General features: G+C 44.5%; 1 protein-coding gene across 6 annotated transcripts in view; it reads right to left on the minus strand.

Moving 5' to 3' along the window:
• LOC140104934 (L-selectin-like) overlaps positions 1 to 22,504 on the minus strand; it is a 267,146-nt gene that overhangs the window by 235,765 nt on the left and 8,877 nt on the right. For 2 of the 6 annotated variants that reach the window (XM_072128728.1, XM_072128723.1), the window contains exon 1: positions 21,798 to 21,827. The exons of 1 other annotated variant lie outside the window; for it this stretch is intronic. In XM_072128728.1, the coding sequence (XP_071984829.1) occupies positions 21,798 to 21,812 (15 nt within the window). In that variant the 5' untranslated portion in view covers positions 21,813 to 21,827. 3 more of the 6 variants (XM_072128725.1, XM_072128726.1, XM_072128730.1) reach the window with 2 other exon arrangements.

The raw sequence follows: 22,504 nt of genomic DNA on the forward strand, positions 1-22,504 counted from the left end.
CTATGATTGCAACTTCAGGTCTCCAGGCGGCGACAGATGCGCCGAGTTCCATTATGTATATGGTGAAACACCCGAAAATTCTGCCTGACACAGCTCGTTTGATAAGGGGACCATGTATGGAGGCAGTGAACTAGTAGTAGATTAAAGGTGCTGCAGTTAAAACTATGTTAGTTGGATCTTGGGATGGAGCTGGCGGTCCGCTGCCAGGCGAGCTTTTGCTTATCCAAGCCCCTGTCTCGGCTCCTCCCCAAACAGCACTTCTAAGAACCTTTTGTATAAGATCAAGTGTAGTAGTGTTCTTATAAGTTTGGGTTATGGCGGGTGAGGGGAATGTAAACAGAAGCGCAAGAAGCGCTGAAATAATATCGGTAAATGATAAAAGTTTGCCAGTATATTTTGTGGATAACACAGCAGGGAGGCGACAAAGTTAACAAGTTTGATGTGGAAGCCATGAAAACAACCCAAAATTCTGCCTGACACAGCTCTTTTGCTAAGGGGACGATGTATGGAGGCAGTTATATGGACGACTTTGGGAGGCAGCTATGGAGATGATGTGTGGCGGTAGCAATGGAGACAACGTGTGGAGGCAGCTATAAAGACGAAGAGTGGAGGCTGCTATGGAGACAATTAAATTTGGATAATGCCTGTATGTGGCAGTCCAAAAAAGTTTTCAAACCAGAGGAGCATGTAGCTGGTCCTCCAGAAAAATTTAATACATAGAGTACTATAGCTAGAGCCAGTTGGCCCTGGCAAAAAATAGCCAGTTTCCTCTGCTTTAGTGTACAAAGAGGAGGAGAAGGAGGAAAATGAGGAGGAGGAGTGCATAAATTATTCAGGTTGAGCTTCCTTCACCTGGTGGAGAATGGAAATCCTGAGAAATCCAGGCATTATTCATCTTGATAAGCGTCAGCCTGTCAGTCGACAGGCGTGTACGCTTATCGTTGATGATGCCACCAGCTGCACTGAAAACCCGCTCAGACAACATGCTAGCGGCAGGGCAGGCAAGAACCTCCAAGGCGTACAGCGCCAGTTCGTGCCACATGTCCAGCTTTGAAACCCAGTAGTTGTAGGGAGCTATGTGATCATTTAGGACGATGGTATGGTCAGCTACGTACTCCCTCACCATCTTTCTGTAAAGATCAGCCCTACTCTGCAGAGACTGGGGACAGGTGACAGTGTCTTGCTGGGGTGACATAAAACTGGCAAAGGCCTTGTTAAGCGTACCCCTGCCAGTGCTGGACAAGCTGCCTGCTCACCTACTCTCCCTCGCTACTTGTCCCGCAGAAGTACGCCCTCTGCCGCTAGCGCTGTCAGAATGGAAATACTGTTTCAGCTTGTGCACCAGGGTCTGCTGGTATTCATGCATTCTCACACTCCTTTACTCTCCCGGGATGAGAGTGGAAAGATTTTGCTTGTACCGTGGCACCAGGAGAGTGAATACCCAGTAATCGGTGCTGGAATAAATTCTTTGAACGCGAGGGTCATGGCATAGGCAGTTTAGCATGAAATCTGCCATATGAGTTCCAACGCGCAACAATTCACTCCCCTCACTGGCCTTACTGTCCATTTCCTCCTCCTACAACTCCTCTTCTACTGCCCATACACACTGAACAGTGAAGGACTGAGCAATGCTCCCCTCTTCTGTCTCGCCAACTTTCTCCTCCTCATCCTCCTCCACCTCCTCCGATATGTGCTGAGAAACAGACCTGAGGGTGCTTTGGCTATCAAAAAGGGAATCTTTTTACCCCGTCTCTTGTGACGAGCGCAAAGCTTCTGACTTCATGCTGACCAGAAAGTTTTTCAACAGGCCAAGCAGCGGGATGGTGAGGCTGATGATGGCGGCATCGCCACTGACCATCTGTGTTGATTCCTCAAAGTTACTCAGCACCTGACAGATATCAGACATCCACATCCACTCCTCATTGTAGACTTGAGGAAGCTGACTGACCTGACTACCAGTTCTGGTGGAAGTTGACATCTGGCAGTCTACAATTGCTCTGTGCTGCTGGTAAACTCTGGATAACATGGTTAATGTTGAATTCCACCTCGTGGGCACGTCGCACAACAGTCGTTGAGCAGGCAGTTGGAGGCGGCGCTGCGCTGCCCTGAGAGTGGCAGCATCTGTGCTGGACTTCCTGAGGCATAGGCATAGTAGGCCTGAGAGACCTGGACCGAGGTAGGCCCCGCAATCCTCGGCAGTATATGACCATCCCCAGGGTCAGACTCGGTCCCAGCCTCCACCAAGTTAACCCAATGTGCCGTCAGAGATACATAGTGGCCCAGCCCGGCAGCACTCGTCCACGTGTCCATGGTCTGCTGGTGCAGGGCTGGGACGGCACATCGGGAAAAGTAGTGGCGGCTGGGGACCGACTATAGAGGTGCGGCCGCCGCCATGAGGTTGCGAAAGGCCTCGGTCTCTACCAGCCTATAGGGCAGCATCTCCAGGCTAAGTAGTCTGGAGATGTGGACGTTGAGGGCTTGGGCGTGTGGGTGGGTTGCAGTGTACTTCCTCTTGCCCTCCAGCGTCTGGGGTATGGAGAGCTGAACGCTGTGCTTGGAGACATTGGTGGATGCTGTGGAGGAGGATTGTGGAGGCGAAGGTGTGGAGCAGATGACACAGGGGAAGGAGCAGTAGTGTGCCCGGCCGGAGGTGAATGGCCTTGGTTCCATTGAGTGGGGTGTTTAGCCTTCATATGCCTGCGCATACTGGTGGTGGTTAAGCTGGTAGTGGTGAAACCCCTGCTGATCCTGGTGTGGCACAGGTTGCACATCACAGTCCGTCGGTTATTCCGGTGTTTCTTTAAAGAACCTCTAAACTTCCGAAAATCTAGCCTTCGCCACGGGAGCTTCACTACGTGAAACATTTGGCGCCGATGCACCAGCTCTAGCCCTGCCTCTCCGTCTGGCCCCACCACGGCCTCTTCCAACCTGTTCTCGTCGAGGACTCTCCTCCGTCTCAGAAGCACTGTGTTCACCCGGCCTATCAACCCAGCTTGGGTCTGTCACCTCATCATCCTCTGATCCCTCAGTCTGCTCCCCCCTCGGACTTCCTGCCCTGACAACAACTTCACCACTGTCTGACAACCGTGTCTCCTCATCGTCCGACACCTCTTTACACACTTCTTCCACTACGTCAATAATGTCATCATCACCCACAGACTGCGACCGGTGGAAAACCTGGGCATCGGAAAAGAGCTCAGCAGCAACCGGACAAGTGGTTTGTGACTCTGGGAAGGGTCCAGAAAACAGTTCCTCAGAGTATGCCGGTTCAAATGCCAAATTTTCCTGGGAGGGGGCAGACTGGGGGGGAAGTAGGCTGAGATTGAGGAGCTGGAGGAGTGCTGATTTCGGTGACATGGGTGGACTGCGTGGAAGACTGACTGGTGGACAAATGGTTAGAAGCATTGTCCACAATCCACGACATCACCTGTTCGCACTGTTCTGGCCTCAACAGTGCTCTACCACGGGTCCCAATAACTTGAGACATGAACCTAGGGAGTGTAGCTCTGCTGCGTCCCCCTGCTCCCTCATCAGCAGGTGGTGTCTCACCCCACCCAGGACCACGGCCTCTGACCCCTGCAGTAGTTGGACGCCCACGTCTTCTACCCCTAGCCCTCGGGTTCCAAATTTTCAAAATTAAAGTGTAATTTTTTTGTGTGTTTTATTGGTGTTTTTTTTTTTTTTCAACAAAACAATGCTATCCTATTGCTATGGCTAGTTTCTAACCTACACTGACAGCACACAACAGGATTTTGTGCTGTGCCTGATGACTTTTAGTTTTGAAAAAAAAAATAGAAAAGGAAAAGCAGACTGTGCCTCATTCAAATCAAACCCTAATAAATTGTCCTACTTAGGTGTTTGAGATGGATATGTGTGTCACTAAAAGCTAAATATAAAATTTGCAAGTCTCCCTGCAAATTCCTCACAATATGGTACTAGCTGCACTAATAGTGCCAGCAAGCCCAGCCACAAGCAACCCAAAAAAATAAAATATAATGCTATTCTAGCCCTAACAAGGGCTGTTGGGTTCTTGTAGACTCACTCCTGCCTAACAGTAAGCTAATATAACACCCTAACGCTATCCCTGCAGCAGCAGCAACTCTCTCCCTAACGGCATCCAGACATTGAATGATCTGAGCAGCGCGGGGAGGGGCTAGTCTATTCCAGGGTCACCTGATCAGGCCAGCCAACCACTGCTATCAGCGAGACATGGCTGGACAGTAGCTATGACTGGGCTGTTACTATAGATGGTTATAGTCTTTTTAGAAAAGATCGTATAAATAAAAAAGGGGGAGGGGTTTGTTTATATGTGAATTCTTGCCTCAAGCCCGTCTTGCGAGATGACATCAGTAACGCAAATGTGGAGTCCCTATGGGTGGAGATAAGAGGAGGGAAAAATAAAAATAAAATATTACTAGGGGTTTGTTATAAGGCTCCAAATATAATGGAGGCAGCAGAGGAAATGCTGATAAGTGAAATGGATGCGGCTTCAAAGCATGGTGAAGTACTTATCATGGGGGACATCAATTACCCAGATATTGACTAGGGGGCAGAAACCTGCAGGTCCTTCAAAGGTAGCAGGTTCTTGTCAACAACAAAAGACAATTACCTGTCGCAACTAGTCCTGGAGCCAACAAGAGGGGGGGGCACTGCTGGACCTTATCCTTACCAACAGACCTGATAGGGTATCAAAACTACAGGATGGGGGGAACCTGGGATATAGTGATCATAATATCATTGATTTTGTATTACGCTTTACTAAGCACGTTAGTGAAGGGGCAACCAACACTCTAAACTTCAGGAGGGCAAATTTTCATCAACTAAGGGAAGACCTAAAAGGCATATTTATTATGTATTAAAATATTGCCAGGGAGAGCAAAAATAATCCCAAATTATTTTTCAAGTATATAAATGATAAGAAACTAAAAACAGAGAGTGTGGGTCCCCTTAGAAATAACATGGGGGTCATGGTGGAAGGAGATGAGGAAAGGGCCAATCTACTGAATGTCGCCTTCTCAACTGTCTTTACCCAGGAAAATCCCCTGGTGGAAGACACAATGAGGAATAATGTAAATTCTTTTTATAATGTCAACAGTTTAACCCAGGAAGAGGTACGGCGCCGCCTTGCAACCACTAAGATAGATAAATCACCTGGGCCAGATGGCATACACCCCCGGGTTCTGCATGAATTATGTACGGTGATAGACAGACCGTTATTTTTAATATTTGAAGATTCACTGAGGACTGGTTATGTTCCACAGGAATGGCGCATGGCAAATGTGGTACCAATATACAAAAAAGGATCAAATAGCGATCCTGGAAACTACAGACCCGTAAGTCTAACTGCTGTGGTGGGGAAAATATTTGAGGGGTTTATTAGAGATGCTATCCTGGAGTATCTCACTGTGCACAACCTTATAACCCAGCGTCAGCATGGGTTTATGAGAGATCGGTCCTGTCAGACTAATCTGATTGGTTTCTACGAGGTGGTAAGTTCAAGACTGGATCTGGGGGACGCTGTGGATGTTGTATATCTGGACTTTTCAAAGGCATTTGACACCGTGCCACATAAAAGGTTGGTATATAAAATGAGACTGCTGGGAATAGGAGAAAATCTGTGTATCTGGGTAAGTAATTGGCTTAGTGATAGAAAACAGAGGGTGGTCATTAATGGCACATTCTCAGATTGGGTTGATGTTACCAGTGGAGTGCCACAGGGGTCAGTATTGGGGCCACTTTTTAATATTTTTATTAATGACCTTGTAGTGGGTTTACACAGTCAAGTTTCAATATTTGCAGATGATACTAAGCTGTGTAAAGTAATAAATACTGAGGTCGATAGTTTAGCATTACAGAGGGATTTGTGGAAGCTTGAGGGATGGGCAGAGAAATGGTTGATGAGGTTTAATGTAGATAAATGTAAAGTTATGCACTTGGGCCATGGAAACAAAAAGTATAATTATGTTCTAAACGGTCAATTACTTAGTAAAACTGAAGCTGAAAAGGACTTGGGGGTATTGGTGGATGGTAAACTTAATTTTAGTGACCAGAGCCAGGCGGCTGCTGCTAAAGCAAATAAAATAATGGGATGTATCAAGAGAGGAATAGATTCTCATGATAAAGACATAGTTCTGCCCTTATACAAATCCCTGGTCAGACCACACATGGAATATTGTGTACAGTTTTGGGCACCAGTATATAAAAAGGATATAGTAGAGCTGGAACGGGTGCAGAGGAGAGCAACCAGGATTATAAGGGGAATGGGGGGACTAGAATACAATGACAGATTACAAAATTTGGGATTATTCAGTTTAGAAAAAAGACGACTGAGGGGAGACCTCATTACAATGTACAAATACCTGAACGGACAGTACAAGGATCTCTCCAAAGATCTTTTTATACCTAGGCCTGTGACCAGGACAAGGGGGCATCCTCTGCGCCTAGAGGAGAGGAGGTTCTACCATCACCATAGACAAAGGTTCTTTACTGTAAGAGCAGTGAGACTATGGAACTCTCTGCCACAGGAGGTTGTTATGGCCGACTCTATGTACATGTTCAAGAGAGGCCTGGATGACTTTCTGGAGAGAAAAAATATCACGGGTTATGGGGATAAAACATTTATTTAATTCTTGAAGGTTGGACTTGATGGACTTGCGTCTCCTTCCAGCCTTATATACTATGATACTATGATACTATGACGTGTAAGGGTACCACTTCATGCTGGGTGTACTGCAGAGTCTCCTGGCTTGTGATTGGCTCCGTTTCTGGCCGCCAAAAATCAAATCGGCGGGAGATGCCATTTTCTCGAGCTGGCAAAGTATACGTCCGAGCAACGAGCAGTTACGAGTACGCTAATGCTCGAACGAGCATCAAGCTCGGACGAGTGTGTTCGCTCATCTCTATTTATAACCTATAGCTGTGGTCTAGCTGACCTAGACAACAGAGCCTTTTCAAGATGAGTCATAGCCATCTCTAAATTTAGGCAGTCCAGTACCAGGTCTACCAAACTCTAACTTTAAGCAGAAGACTGCAACTGGTAGTAGAGTCAGGATTTCTTATTTTCCCAAAGGAAGGTACTTCATAGTTTGCAAATGCTTAGCAGGTAATGGTGTGGCAGATCTACTGGGACCATGTGTAGAAGATAAGTGCATCTTGGGTGCTGTATACATTTTTAGTAAATTCTTACTTGAAAGGGATATTTAGCAAGTGTATATGGGATTCAATATTTTGAACAGGAAAAATAGTAGATTCAGATCTATATCTGAATTCCCAAATATCTGAATTTTTTTTAAAAAACTTGAGGTCGTCGAGGGGACGTGGATTTCAGCCATGCTGCAATCTCCAAATTTTAAAATATTTCGAATTTCCAAACTCGAAAAGTTTATTTTGAAGTTCGATAATTGTCTTGTATAGATATGCAAGTACATTTACTAAGGATCACAGGGTGCACTTTTGTCAGACTGTGCACCTTCATCAGGGCTAAAACGACTTGCACAGGTATTTAATAAGTGTGTGAACTGGGATTGTTGCGCACGCCACCCTTTTTGTGTAAAAACCTTCACTGGCTTCCATACGACACAAATTAGGGGGCTTGCCATCTGACTGATTCTGACTCAGCGCAGTATTTAACTTTTAAATTGTGTCACAAGGTTTATGTTTAAAATGCACCATGAAAAAGATGGTGAACTCTGTCGGACCTGAGCAGGGAAGGGTCACATTTAGAGATAGGCGAATTTGTTAAAACTCGGTTTGTCCCAATTCGCCGAATTTTTGGAAAGAATTAGATTCAACCCGAATCGAATCATGACGAATCACATTAAAAAAAACAGGTATTTCCTGGCTTCAGAGAGCCTGTAGGTTATCAAAGATTGTTGTGCCATGCTTAAATATGCATAGGGAGCGTGGTTTGGTCTTCAAACAATGCTGTGTTTTAGTATGACACGCACATGACAGCCACCACTCTTAGAATCGCTTCACTCTTCAATTCCATGAGCACTTAGAGGCCAACTTTACCCAATAAGTGAAGAGGGAACACAGCCTGACAAGGTAACGTCTGTGCCAGTTCGAAAGGACTGAGCCGAGGGCCAAGATCCCACTATATCATCAAAGAGTGCACTCTTTTTACACTGACATCAGATGATTCCATAGATTACAACAGAACCTGTTCTGTTAAACCCTGACACATGTAGAAACACCCCAAAAGAGTGGTGTCGGCAGGAGTTCTGCATTGACGTCACTGATCATTTTTCCCTTCATTACGTCCGTCAGTGTCCGCTTTCAATCAGACAATAATCCATCATCAGTATTGCTAAAGCCCAAAACAAAACAGGAGTGGATCCAAAACAGAGATGACCAGTAAATATGATGTTTGCATGTCCTTCGTGTTCTGTATCCACTCCTGCTTTTGGCTATTAATCTGGAGGCTTTTCATTCCTTCTGACAGATGAAATAAATGTGGAAACTATACATAGTGGCAGCGTCAGAGTGATGGAGGGTGAAAACAGCATTATAAAAATCACAGGGTGTTCCAGGGAGACAGCGCTCAGTTGGAAGAGGTATGAGTAGGCCACAGAGTGGCACAATGACAAATTATGGAGGTGGCGGAAACATGGTAGGCCACACAGTGGCACAATGATTTAGCTTGGAGTTGGCGTCAGCAGCAGGACCCCACAGAGTGGCACAATGACATGCAAAAAACAGAAAAAGCACAGAGTGACAGTAGATGAGTCTAGTGACAGTAATATAAGCCAGTATAACCAAGAGAAAACCTCTTAGTAATGGAGAGAAAAACTAAAAAGGAGAAAACAAGAGTAAAGAACAAGACTTAGTATAATAACACAAAAATGAAAATCTTTATTAGTGGACAACAATAAAAATGTATAAATATAATATACAGTATAAGAGACCCATAAATATAGTAAGCAGTACTAAACAAAGGTAAAAAGGTAAAATAGTGATAGTATGAAACCCTTATATAACTAACGGATATACTGTTGTAGTAGCAGACGTCACAAAAGCTGAACCATGGCCAGTGATAAACAAATGTAAGTAATACAGACTGAGTGAAAGCCGAGGCGCGTTTCAGTCGCAGCAGGTCTTTGTCAAGGGATGACGCCAGGAAATGAGAAACTGGTATATATACAAAGAGGGAACCAATAGGTAGTGCAAGCTGAATAATGAACAAAGAACACACCTGTGTGCACAGCACATGTGCAGACGTTGGACGCCAGCAACCAAGGAAAGGGGAAGAATCAATGCACCGGGAGGATGGATTGCGGTAGCCAACAGGACAAACAAGTACCACCTCCTAGCACATGGGCAGGAGGACCGATGTAAACAAAGTTAGAGTGTGTACCATGATGCCTCAGTCCGAAGGCGGATGCGGGGAGGCCCGTGACATCACGAGGGGCGGAGAGAAGTCACGCCCTCCCATGACGTCAGGGACGTGACCACGGCAACTGAAGAGACAGTACTGCTCGTGCCAACATAAACAAAGAAACCGCCATAAAATAATGGCAGGTGAGCGTGGGCATGGTGCAACATGATAAATAAAATAACTGGATAAAGATTTATGCCATAAGACAGGGGTGAGCGGGGGAAGGGAGAAAAAGCACGCCCCATAATGACGTAACAGCCGGATGCATAGCGGGCCGGCAACATACATAGGCATCGTACTGCTTGAAAAATGTGTGTGGGTCAGAACTTAAACCGCATAATAAAAAGGTACCGTGTCATACAAAAACATGGGGGAGTGGCCAAAAAACAAAAGACAAAGTGAGTATCAGAAACCACCTAACAGCATGATTGATGTGTAGTACAACAAATATTATTACATACAAGAAAAGTGAAAATCACTGAAGTGAGACAAATTCATACAATGCAATTCTTAAGACATGTGTTAGGATCAGTGGATCCTCTGGACCACTGCGGGAGATGGAACTAGCCAACACCCGGAACCGGAGCCTAGCGGCACCTGGTATTCACCAGAGCCCGCTGCAAAGCGGGTTGGACTTGCTGCGGCAGGATACCACTAGGTCGTTCCCAGGTGTGACTAGCCCACGGTGGCAGCCGAGGTCGAGGTACCTTAGCGGATGACAATCTCGTAGACAGGTCCAGGCACAGGGTCAGGGCAGGCGGCAGAGATGCAACTTCAAGTCCAAGTCCGGGGTCAGCAACAGGAGGTCCAGGCAGGTGGGAACGGGAACACAGGCACACGGAACACAGCAACACGGAGGAACTCAGGTAACACGGCGACACAGGACTCAGGAGCGGGAACACACAGGAATACACAGGAACGCAGGAATACTCGCTTGGAAGCTCTCTCTAAGGCTATGAGGCACAAAGATCCGTCAGGGGACACAGGAAGAGGCAGGATTCTTAAAGGTGAGGTGTTCAGCCAGTGCACCAATTAGAGGTGCGCTGGCCCTTTAAATTTTCGGCAGGAGTCGCGCGCGTGCCCTAGGAGGCGGGGACACGCGCGCACAGCAGTTCGGGGAAGAGCAGGAGCCGGGAGAGGTGAGTGAGGAGACCGGGCTGCAGCGGGGGCGCATGGGGGAGCACGGATGCGCCCGCGATCCGAGACAGGGATCGCGGGAGCACCCGTGACAACATGATGAGAAATAATGCAATAAAAGTAATATACAAACCATGACCTGGGAGGTGGCCAACGATTAAAAAAAATATATATATAAAAGTACAGCATCATTAAGTTGATACATATATATGAATGCATAGAAAAAAGTTTTCTTTTTATAAATTATGATAATGCAAGATTATTTGAAGGACAATAATAAAAATGGAATAGCATGGCCCATAATAGTAAAGTGCAAAGTGACAATATTAATATAAATGATGATAAAAAGGGAAATCCCTAGCACGATGCGCAATGAGACGTATAGAAATCACACAGGCCCCAAGAAAAAAAAAACAATGGGTACATCGAAAAGCGACAATAAAAGATGAGATATGCCAGACAAATGATAAAATGCATACAAAAAACTCACATATAAATATGACACACAAAAAAGACAAAAGAAAGAAAATACAAAAGAAATGATCATTGGTGAGGCTGGAAGGAATAGAAAAAAGGCAACTAGGCAAATGGCGGAAGCTACAAAAAAAAAAAAAAAAAAAAAAAGGCAAAACCAAAGTTTTCATTGAGTCCAAGCGGATGAACCGAATTGAGCGCCAAATCCATTTTGATTCTGTCTCAAGTAATTTTTTCTTTAGTGCACCACCTCATGGTTAGGTCTATATGGTCGATGCCACGGATTTTCAGCAGACGTGGATTGCAGCCATGGTGTTTCCTAAAATGGCGAGGGATAGGCTTGAGTTTGTCAACCTGTGGGTGTAACCGTGCTGAAAGATTCGTAGAACGTGCTCTCCTGTAGGCCTTCTTTATAGATCGTGCAGTGTATCCACGATCGAGAAAGCGTTGGCGGAGCTCAGATGCTCTTTCTTCAAACTGCTCATTGGTGGAACAGATTTTACAGATTCTAAAGAACTGTCCAATAGCAATGGCGTTGGCAGTCCATCTTGGATGTGCTGAGGAAAAATGAATGTGGATCTTTGGAAGCAAATATAGTGTTGAGATAGTCGGATCCATTTTGAAAAATGCATCGGCCAATGGCTTGGATATGATATTCTCCTCCACCGCCTGCTCCAGAATATCTGATAATTGTGCACTAAAAGAACCCCTTTGTCTGCAGGCTCTCTTCCACAGTTAGGTTGTCGTGCTGGATGGTTTTTGGAATTTTCATAAATTCCTTGTTCAAGCTGTAGTTCTTCCAAAATTTGCAGAACCACAGCATCCTGCTTGTCAACTTCACCCATCTGTAGTGTTGTTATAAAACATGTGCTTAAAAATAAGATTGCGGGCAAACAGATGCAGATCTTTCAATGCTTTAATTGATTCTGAGAGTCATACTGTCTATCCAATTTCTTCCTCGATTGACGGGAAGGAGGGCGGGGGGTCAAAAATCTCTTTTACATTTTTGTCTTGGGTTGTTGGTCTGTGTCCTGAGAGAAACGTCACTCAGATTGGCCAGCGACGATGTGGAAGAGATGAATGATCCCTCTGGAGTTTCTTGATTTTAATATCAGAAATTTCTTTTTCCCATTTCTCAAATAGAGAGTCAATCTCTTGTAAAAATGAATTAAAATCCTCACTACTGATGAAAGTTTTAAGATGATCTTGTTGAGAATTGATCTCTGTACCAATGGAATTGATACTCTGTGTACCAAGGGAGATCAAAAGCTCTAAGAATTTGTTGGAGGCTGTGTTGCACGTGGATTCCCGTTGTAGACATATATCTGCGTCTTCAATACCAAAAGAGGGATAAACTTGAATACGTAGACATCTAGGAATAAGGCCCTTAGATAGCTATTGTTCTAAAAATGCTCTGTTCCACCATAATTTAAGCTTCCGATGAAAAAGTGTTTTCAATTTGCCTTTAAGTGTGGTAATGTCAGCCATAGTGCCACAATTATTTAGTGTGGAGGTGGCATCAGCAGGAGCCCACAGAGTGGCACAATGATTTAGTGTGGAGATGGCATCAGGAGCTGCAGGTGCCCACAGAGTGGCACAATGATATAGTGTGGAGGAGACGGACAATTCCAGTCCCTGGTAAAGATGGTAGGAGGCAGATGGAGCAACTGGCAGCAGATGTGTGGCATGAGGCGGGTGGCAGCAAGAGAATAGTGACTGAGGCAGGTAGTTCGAATCCAGGCTCTTTGGCTGATCTAATCTGATGCATAAGGCATTGGCAAGTTGAAATCCTTGTCAATACAAGCCTGATTCATCTTGACAAAGGTCATTCTCTCCACATTACGGTTGGACAAGCGGGTTCTCCTTGGGGAAACGATGGCCCCCGCCGCAATGAACATCTGCTCTGATGCCACACTACTGGCCGGGCAGGACAGTTTCCCTACCGAAAATTCCGCAAGTTGCGGCCACGCATCGAGTTCGGCTGGCCAGTAGTCCAAGGCATCCTCTACCTGAGGTGGTAAAGTGCTGTCTAAGTAGGCCAACATATGCTATATGCTCTATATACTGCTGCAGGTGGTGGCTACCCTACCCTCCTAGGCGGGTGAAGGAAGTTGCTCAATAAGGAATCCAGGAATCACCACAGCAGCCATGGCAGTAGTACGTGAATGATGACTGCTAGGAATCCCCCGGTCAGACGTGACAGAGGATGGACAATTGCGCACATAGGCAAATAGACACAGTATTTATCTATAGTATGCCTTCTCAGCAGCTGGAAAAAAGTCACCCATTTTTTACCGGTAGCGAGGGTCCAAGAGGGTGGAGAGCCAAAAGTCATCCCTATGCCGGATGTTTACTATTCAGCTGTCACTAGTTAGTCAAAGCAGCATACTGCGGGCCATCTGCGCAAGTGACTCTGAGGGACTCCCGGTCTCCATATCCACAGTATACTGCCACGGGGCTTCTGGGTCATCTGCCTCGTCTTCTACCTCCTCCGGATGCTCCTGCTCCTCCTCTCCTGTCACCTGAGTAGAAAAACCACAAATTGCACCAGACTCTGCTTGTGCTCCAATGTCGTCGTCGTCCTCCTCCTCCTCCAGTTCAGCCCCCACCGGACTCATGTGGCCATGAGATGTAGTCTCCACTTCTCCAGTGCCCTGACCAGAGAGATTTTGCAGCATGACGTGGCCTCTCCAAAGGGCCTGAGCAAACGGCAGGTGTCACGCGTGAGCTGCCAGTGGCTGACGTCAAAGTTACACAGGGGAGTACTCAATTCCGCTTACACCATCAAAAAATCATTAATGGCTTTTCTTTGTGTGACACTGCTGTGCTCTGCACATGTGGTTTGATGGAGCAGCACTTGTGGAAGCTGAGGTGGTGGTGTAGAAAGAGGAGGAGGAGGAGGCGGACATTGGCGCAGTAGCAGCAATTTAACAACGTGGAGGATAAAGCGGCGTCTCTTGTGGAAGTTGTTGGTATGGCTGGGCATGAAGCACATTCACCCAGTGGGCTGTAAAGGACATGTACTGGCCCTGACCGTAGTTACAGCTTCATACCTCCACACAACCATTCACCTTGGAAGAAACTGATAAGCGCAAGGATTAGCCCACCTTCTGTTGTACATAATGGTCAAGGGCTGGCAGTGCCAGATCTCTGAAGGGGACCACTGCAGTACCAACAACTTGGACAAGAGCAGTCAGCTTCTGCACCTTAGGATGGCTGGACGCATATAGTTGTCTCTTTGTAATCACCTCTTTTAACGATTGCTGGCGCCATGCGTAGCGAGGTGCAGCAGCATCTGGATGGGGAGATGATGTCATAGACAAAAAGCTCCCTTCGGCAGAGGTGCTGTAGCCTTGACTGGCTTAAATGGCATGTGTGCCACTAAGTTCTGCTGCTGCTCTCGCTGCGGCTGCAGGATGGGCCTCCACATCTGTTTCATGTTTCTCCCAGGACATTGGATGGTGACACTGCATGTGATGACGCAAGGCCCTGGTGCCCATGTTAGCTCCCTGGCCACGCTTCACTTTCTGTCCACAGATTCTACATATGCACACACTCAGCTCCTTTAGTGTCTTAACAAAAAACTGCAACACCACCATGTGGTGATTTTACAACCAACACTGAGTGACTACTAACGCCGCTGCCTCGCTGAGCCCCTGTACCACTGTTTGCTTGAACCTCCGAAGCTGGTTTTGTACCCCGTAGCCGTTTGGCTCCAGTGCTCACACTGCTGCCATCCTGCTGACTCACGGCCACAGGAGTGACTTTCTGCTTGCTCCGCTGCCTAACGCACAAGCTGGCACTCTCTTTGCCCGACAGTGATGAATCCCTTGCTACACCCGGTTCCCAAGTGCGATCGGTTATATCATAGCCAATTTGCGTTTCCCTGTCACTGCTACTCTCCTTAATGGAGTCAGTATGCACAGCCTGCCTAATGCACGAAGCAGAGAATGTCTGCCCCACCTCTTCACTGCCAAGCAGCTGCTGACTTCGTCCTCACTGAATAGTGGCGCTGAGCCCAGACCACCTAGTAGCTCTCTGGCTGAGGGACAGATGCTGAGGACAGGTGAAGGCCACTGACTTGCTCCTGGGCCATGCCAACTAATTATTGTGTCAGACGAACCCACAGACTTTTGACTGATGTTAAATATTATATTTGAGGAATTGGGTGACCTAGTCAACCAATCAACAACCTTTGGGTTGTTGATCAACACACTGCTGCTAGATGACAACGGCAGTTCTGGCCTCAAAGAGTCACCCCTGCTGTGATGTCCCCTTACTGTGCTGTGACCTCTGCCTGCTCCACTTGCCACCTTTCTGTCTGACATAGTGGTTAATCAACTACGTGTATTTGACACTTATTTGTTGCTCTCAAATTTAGCAACAAAAAAAGTATTGCAATTTGCGTTATCAGATTCCCCAAAACGGACACCCTGGGATTGGAGCAGAAATCAGTACATAAGTATGTGGATTTCACAATGATTTCTTCCTGTTCACTTCAGCAACAAAGAAGAACTGCTATTTGGGGGTATACAGATCCCCCAAAACGGACATCCTTGGAGCAAAAATCACAACAGCACAGTGCAGTAGAAGCAGCTGGACGCTACAGGCAGCACATGCAGTGTGAATGGCTGCCTCTTTTATAGTCTGTGTGACATCACATAAGCCTGCCGGTCGCTGATAGACTTACAGGTCTGCACATGTGATCGAGGGTTTTCCTTTCTCCTTCCCAGAGTTCTCTGCCCCATGTAACACGTTGTACTCGCACCCATTTTGGTAATAAGGGAGGAAAAAAAAAAAAACTTTATTCCCAAAAATTACCTAAACTTCAGCTTCGTGAGGAATCGTATTTTTCCTAAAATTCTAACCCAAGTTAGAATCGATTCGCCTATCTCTAGCCACATTCATGATTTCATACCCACCTTCTTAGTGAATAACCTCACACTGCATTATAGACAATGCACTTTTAGTGAACTCTGGTGACTATGTAAGTAAATGTGCCCCCATGGTGTTGAGCAATATGAGGGCCTTGCCTCTCTTGGGGGAGACAGAATATATAGCCTGCCCCCTCTCTGATCCCTCCCCTCTTCTTCTCCCTTTGTTGATTTATGATGCTCCAAGAATAGAATGTGGCAGCTAAACCCATTTGTGGCTGTCAGTACCGGCAGTAGCGGAGGGCCTATGGAAGGATTTGCAGAGGTTTTTGAGTGAAAATAGGGAACCTGCCTCTGTCCCGGGGTGGAAGACAACGAAAGGATGCATAAGAGGAAAATCTTTTAAATTTATCAGTACAACTAAGAGTAAGTCACGTGAGGTCGATAAGGCAGTACATCTAGAAATAAATAGAAACTAGAGAACAGAAATGAATGTCAGTTTCCATAGAGGTTGGCACTACCACAAAGTATCATAACTCTGATGCCAATAACCGGGTAGTAGAGAAGAAAACTGAGTTGTAATCAACAAAAAAAAAAAAAAAAAAAAAAAACAGTGTTCCAAATATTGCAAGTGAAAACAAAAAAAAATCATGGCACTTTCCAAAAGATCTTCTTTATTTCATATCAGCTATAGGACAGGGAGGTGAACAAAAGGCACAAGGTTATAGCGCATAATCTTTTTGTGCAGTCCTGTGGTTTGTCTAGTACAACATCTAGAAATTTAGTTAGCAGAGGATGCCATCATTAAAGTTGTTGTACAGTCAAACACATTGGCCTTAAACATTACCCTTCACAGTAATAAAAACGATCAGTAATTTAATGTTAAACAATTCCTAGGCCTTTGTGAGTTATAAAACAAAATTTTTATTCCCAGACAGCATTTGTGAGCCCCCTAATCCCCAAGGATACGACAAGGAGACTTACTGCAGATCCCAGTCGTGTAAGTGTCATGCTATGTTTGTGCTCCACAGGTGCTCGCTCATATCCACACATGAGAGGGTGCGTGCACGCTCCACTGTTTATAGATCAGCAGATGCTTAAACAGCCAATCAGGGAACAGTCTGTGCAGTGTACACGAGCACACAGATCCGTGGGAATCGGGGATCCTGGGAATTGCAGTCTTTCTGCAGAGCAAGGCAGCCATGTTTAGTCTTTATTCCATGCCAGAAAGATTAAAAGGTAAAGAGCAGTTTAAAAAACTTTTTCTCACCCAAAAAAATTGGAGGAACTTGAAAAATGAAAAGAGGAGCATCTAATAAAGATGCTCTGATTTTCATATTTTACCTAGAATAACCATAGAACCCCTTTAAGGACCCAGTACCGGCGACACAGGATTGCTTGTGGAAGGGTTAGAATACTTTAAACTCTCACTTGCTAGAAATGGCTGATAGAAAGTGACTTTTTGCTAAACAGCGCTACTTTGAGGAAGGAAAAAGGGTTGAGTATCTAAGACACAGCAGGGAGTATCCTATATTATGGCCTTGAAGGGTACAGATGGCTGATGCGATACAGAGGGTATCTTCGCTATTTTGGAGGAGTTTTACTCTTCTCTTTACCAAACACAAGGGAATCTGAGAATACTGTGTTGCATTTCTTGTCTAATCTAGGGCTGCCTCAACTGTCTGTGGAAGATAGGGATTCACTGGAAGCCACCTTAACATTTGAAGAATTAGAGGGGGCAGCAAACTCTTTGGTGAATGACCAAGCACCTGGAGAGGAGGGCCTTACCGACCTAGCGGTTAAAATATGTAACAAGGGATATGCTTCTTCATGAACTGGTGAAGGTGTTTAACAACATCCAGGTCAAATGAGTTTCATTCTCCAAAAAGGCTACCTTCATTAATATCAGATGCCTTTTCCTTAGCTTACAGATTTCCTCAGACAATACTGGTCACAGAGCTATATTGACACTGGGCGCGGCCAATGTGTTCGGTAGTATTGAGTGGCAATTTCTTTGACTCACCATGCTAACTATGGGCTTTGGCCCTGCTTTTATTTCCTGGGTCAAGGTCCTATATTTTGAACCCTGAGCACACACAACAGTGAATGGGGCAGTTTTGCATCCATTCCGACTCTTGAGGTACGAGACAGGGGTGCCCATTGCTATTTGCAATCAAACCCCTGGCCACAGGGGTGAATTTCTCCCCTGATATATTATGTATGGAGCCATACCAAAAACCTACTAAAATAGATGTGTATGATGCCCTGCTGTTTTTGGGTGTTTTGGGTCCATCTTTAAATGCTGCTATGGCTCTTGAGTGATTTTGGGAATCTTTTAGGACCCACCATAAATTGGCATAAATCAGCTATTCTCCTTGTGGACTAGCTGGATAGGGCTTTCGCTACTAGTCTTTCTACTATCCCGGTGGCGTCTTCTCCTATTTGGGCATCCAAGTTTCTATTTGCATGGGTGATTTTAAGGAGCACAACCTCCCTCCCCTTCTTCACAAAATTAAGACAAAGAAAGCGGCTTTGTGCAAGCTTGATTAAACTGAAGGCGATGCTGCAGTTATTGTACGCTCTTCATAATTCCTCTTGATAGATTCCGTAAGATCAATGCTTCATTTATAAATTTGATTTGTGGAAAGGGCAGCCCACATACATCTTGAAACACCCAAAAACAGTTGGTGGTCTCGCATACCCTAACCCTTGGCTCTACTATTTGGCAGCCCAGGCACAGCATCTCCCTTGGCCCCATGGAGGATGTAGTGCAAACCATGGAGATTGATATAATTATGTATGGGTTACAATCAAGTATGGGCTACAAACCTATTGATGGCTTTGGAGGCGGGAGCATTTAGACCGGGACATCTGCCCATATGGCATTATTTTTTGCTGGCTGAATTCCTACAGTTGGAATGTGCACTCTTGTAGGAAAGGGCAGGTCTGGTGCGAGTATCTCAACTAATCACCGACTCTCATGTCAAAACATTCCAACAGCTTCAGGAAGATACATCAAAAATTCTATAGGTAACTTCAAATGAAGCATTTCTTTGAGGTACAATCACAAGACACTCTTATGGTGTTGTAAAGGGATCCTGTAGTGGCTAAAAATTATCATGCAGCTGGTTTAGTCTTCTTGCCCTATCAACTTCTCTTTTGCAAATCTCAGCATGACTTTCAGCTCAGGGTCCATAATAGATGGATGAATGCTGTTGACAAACAGTGGCTGTCTGTTGTAGAAGCCGTTCCATTGAGTTCCCTTGGAGAAGCAAGCCGACTGTAGCAATTGTATATATCGTACATCAGGATTATAGGATCCCTAAATTTCCATATGACATAGGTATGTCCAGAGGCTACTTGCCCTAAATGTGTGGAAGAAGCGGCGAAGATGGTACTTATGGTCCTGCCCTAGACTTCACTATTTTTGGACAACCACTGAAACTCCCACTGAAAAAGAAATCTTAAGCAAAGTTAAATTCAGTGTTGCTGATAAAGACGGCTATGTAGAGAAAGTAAAATATAGCCTCAAAATTTGAAAAACTTTGGGCTAGATACACCAGGATTGGTCACCGCTGTTCTTCTAAGAGATAGAATATTGATGTATTGACATAAATGATCACATTGCAATCAGTGCTTTATCATGCTGTGTGGTGACTATTGATACTGGTACTGATGTACATCTCTGTATATATGGAACCGGGCGGGACTGGTGGTGGATGTTTTTTTTTTCTTTCTTACATGTATGTAAAAAAAAAAAATGTATTAAAATGATCAAAAAAAAAAAAAAAATTAAAAATCAAAGCAGTTTGAAGAGTACTGTGTTCTGAGTACTCCAAGTCCATTTTTCACAGAGTTAATTGTACCATTATCACTCAGAACTGTCACAAGGAGCCCACGTTGTATGTCTAATTTTTGAGCCCCGCTGCCCATCAGATTCATTCCAATCATTTATTAAATGTTCTTAAGCTCATGAATCTGTCTTTGCACAGAGTGGCAATAGGATTAGATCTATGTTTACTGCAAATAAATGAAGTAGTAGAAATAGGCAGTAAAAAGTCCCAAAAATAAGCAATGCAACATTTTTTAGATATTTTAACCCCTTCACGCTCCGTACCCTAGATGGTCTAAGAAATAGTGAAAAAAAAAGTTTAAAAATGTAAAAAAAAATTAATAAAATATTAAAAGTTCAAATCACCCCCCTTTGATATAAAATATAATAAATAGTAAAAAAAAAAATCACAAATTAGGGATCGCCGCGTCCCAAAATGCCAGAACTATCAAAATAAAAAAACGGTAATTGACAGCGGTAACCTCCAAGATGGGAAATTTCCGAAACGTGACTTTTACACCTTTTTTCATGACAAAAAAATGTAATAGAAATGATCAAAATGTTGCACAGTCCTCAAAATGGTAGCAATGAAATCGTCGGCTCATTTTGCAAAAAATGACATATCACACAGCTCCGTGCACCAAGGTATGAAAAAGTTATTAGTGTCAGAAGATTTAGCGTCTAAATATGGGTTTTGATGATTTTCCCCAATATTTTTAAAATGGCACCCAAATTCTGAGCCTCATTACATTCTAGTAAAATATGTGGAATCTTAAAAATCCATGGCAACATAAAGCAGACATTTGGGGAATGCAAGTTATGAATTTATTTGGGTGCTATGACCATCTGCAACAAAAGTAGAGAATTTAGAACTTGTTTATTTTCATAACTAAACACAAAAGATATCATCCAAATTTTCTAACTAATTTGAAGTACAATGTGTCACGAGAAAACAATCTTATATTGTTCCAAAGCTATAACCACTTCTAGTGACACAGGGCACTGTTGCCGCGTCCTAAGGGCCAAAATAGGGTGAGTCCCGTAGGGGTTAAATATTTCCAAATACGGTCCATTTCATTTACTATACAAATATTATTAGGTTTCTCAGGGCTTAGGGCCGCTTAGTTCAGATTTTTTTTTTGCCTTCTGTTCCAACAGCTTTAATTTAAAAGAAATCTCCTCCTTAGAAAAGACCAGGGGGTATCATAAAGACCTCAAATGCATGCAAGATATACTTAAGCAATATGTTGCAGAATACTGCCATTTACACATTTCTTAATTGCATCTACAGATTTTGCTAAAATTATTACACCCCTGTTCACACTTTCCAGCATTCTGATCCAGCAAGTGTATTTATCCACAAGGCTCAAGATGTCAAACACCAGATAAAAAAAAACACAATGTCCACCTTGGTACAGATCAGTGGTTATCACAAAAACCTCCATAAATGCAAGAACATGTATTAAAGCAAGATATTAAGGAGTACTTGAATTAACCCCTTCAAACCTCACAACTGCAGTTATTTTATTATCATTATTACACCCCTATTGCAGATTTTATCTGCCTGCTGGACTTTGAATCCAGAGTTATCCACAAAGACCACATAACTCCCACTCAGCCAGGAATAGACAAAAGAATAATCATAAATCTCTCCAGAGATAAGGAGCCAAAAGAGCGTGCACATAAATGGGTTTATACCAAGGATTTATCCGGCCTATAAATGGCAAAGCTAGCCTCCAGATGTAAGCAAGATTTCAGCGCCAAACCTGCTCCCGCAGGCTAAACGCTCCAACACGTGATTCCTCTGAACCGCCAACCTTCCTAGATTATGTCAAGTTCCTCATACATTCACCCCGACCTTTCCCACATACAGGCACCTACTTTGCTTTACTACATTTCCTCTCCAGACCTCCGGCTTCCACAAGGCGGGCAACAACTGTTTGTGTCTCTTTCGGCACATACTTCATACTATGCATGTCCAGCTGGGATTGCACCATAAGCCCTCTGTGTTTTCACTCCTTTCATTTTCCGCTATCACAGACTAGCCCAAACAGCAGGCACATGTTCCTCCTTCCTCACACCAGGCCTCAGTGTCTCAACTCACACATCTCTGATGCATGTCGCTAATTAGGCGGGGGGCGGAGTCTAGTGGCTACGTGACACCCTCAGGGCGCGTTCACACATTGCGTTTTGTCGCGTTTTCATTGCGTTTGAAACACATATACAACAGCTGATGAGAGGTGATTTGCCTAATTACATTACTGTTTACGTTTGTAAACGCAATGTAAACGCATGCGTTAACAAAATACATGCATTAACACGTTGTTAACGCATGCGTTAACATCGCGTTTACGATGCGTTTTGTAAACGGAAATGTTAACAGTGATGTAATTAGGCAAATCACCTCTCCTCAGCTGTTGTATATGCGTTTCAAACACAATGAAAACGCAGGTCAAAACGCAACGTGTGAACACGCCCTCAGGATCCCACGCTTCAGTGATTTTACAGCCATTTTTCACACGTTGCGCTTTGGTTGCATTTTGGTTGCGTTTTAAAACGCATTACAACAGCTGAGGTGAGGTGATTTGCCTAATTACATTACTGTTAACATTTGGGTTTACAAAACGCATTGTAAATTCGATGTTAACGCATGAGTTTTGTTAATCCATGCGTTAACAATGTGTTAACAAATGTAAATAGTAATGTAATTAGGCAAATCACCTCTCCCCAGCTGTTGTAATGCGTTTTAAAACGCAATGAAAACGCAACCAAAGCTCAATGTGTGAGGGCGCTCTCACACGATGCATTGCG

This window comes from Engystomops pustulosus, chromosome 10 (assembly GCF_040894005.1).
Source record: "Engystomops pustulosus chromosome 10, aEngPut4.maternal, whole genome shotgun sequence".
NCBI lineage: Eukaryota > Metazoa > Chordata > Amphibia > Anura > Leptodactylidae > Engystomops > Engystomops pustulosus.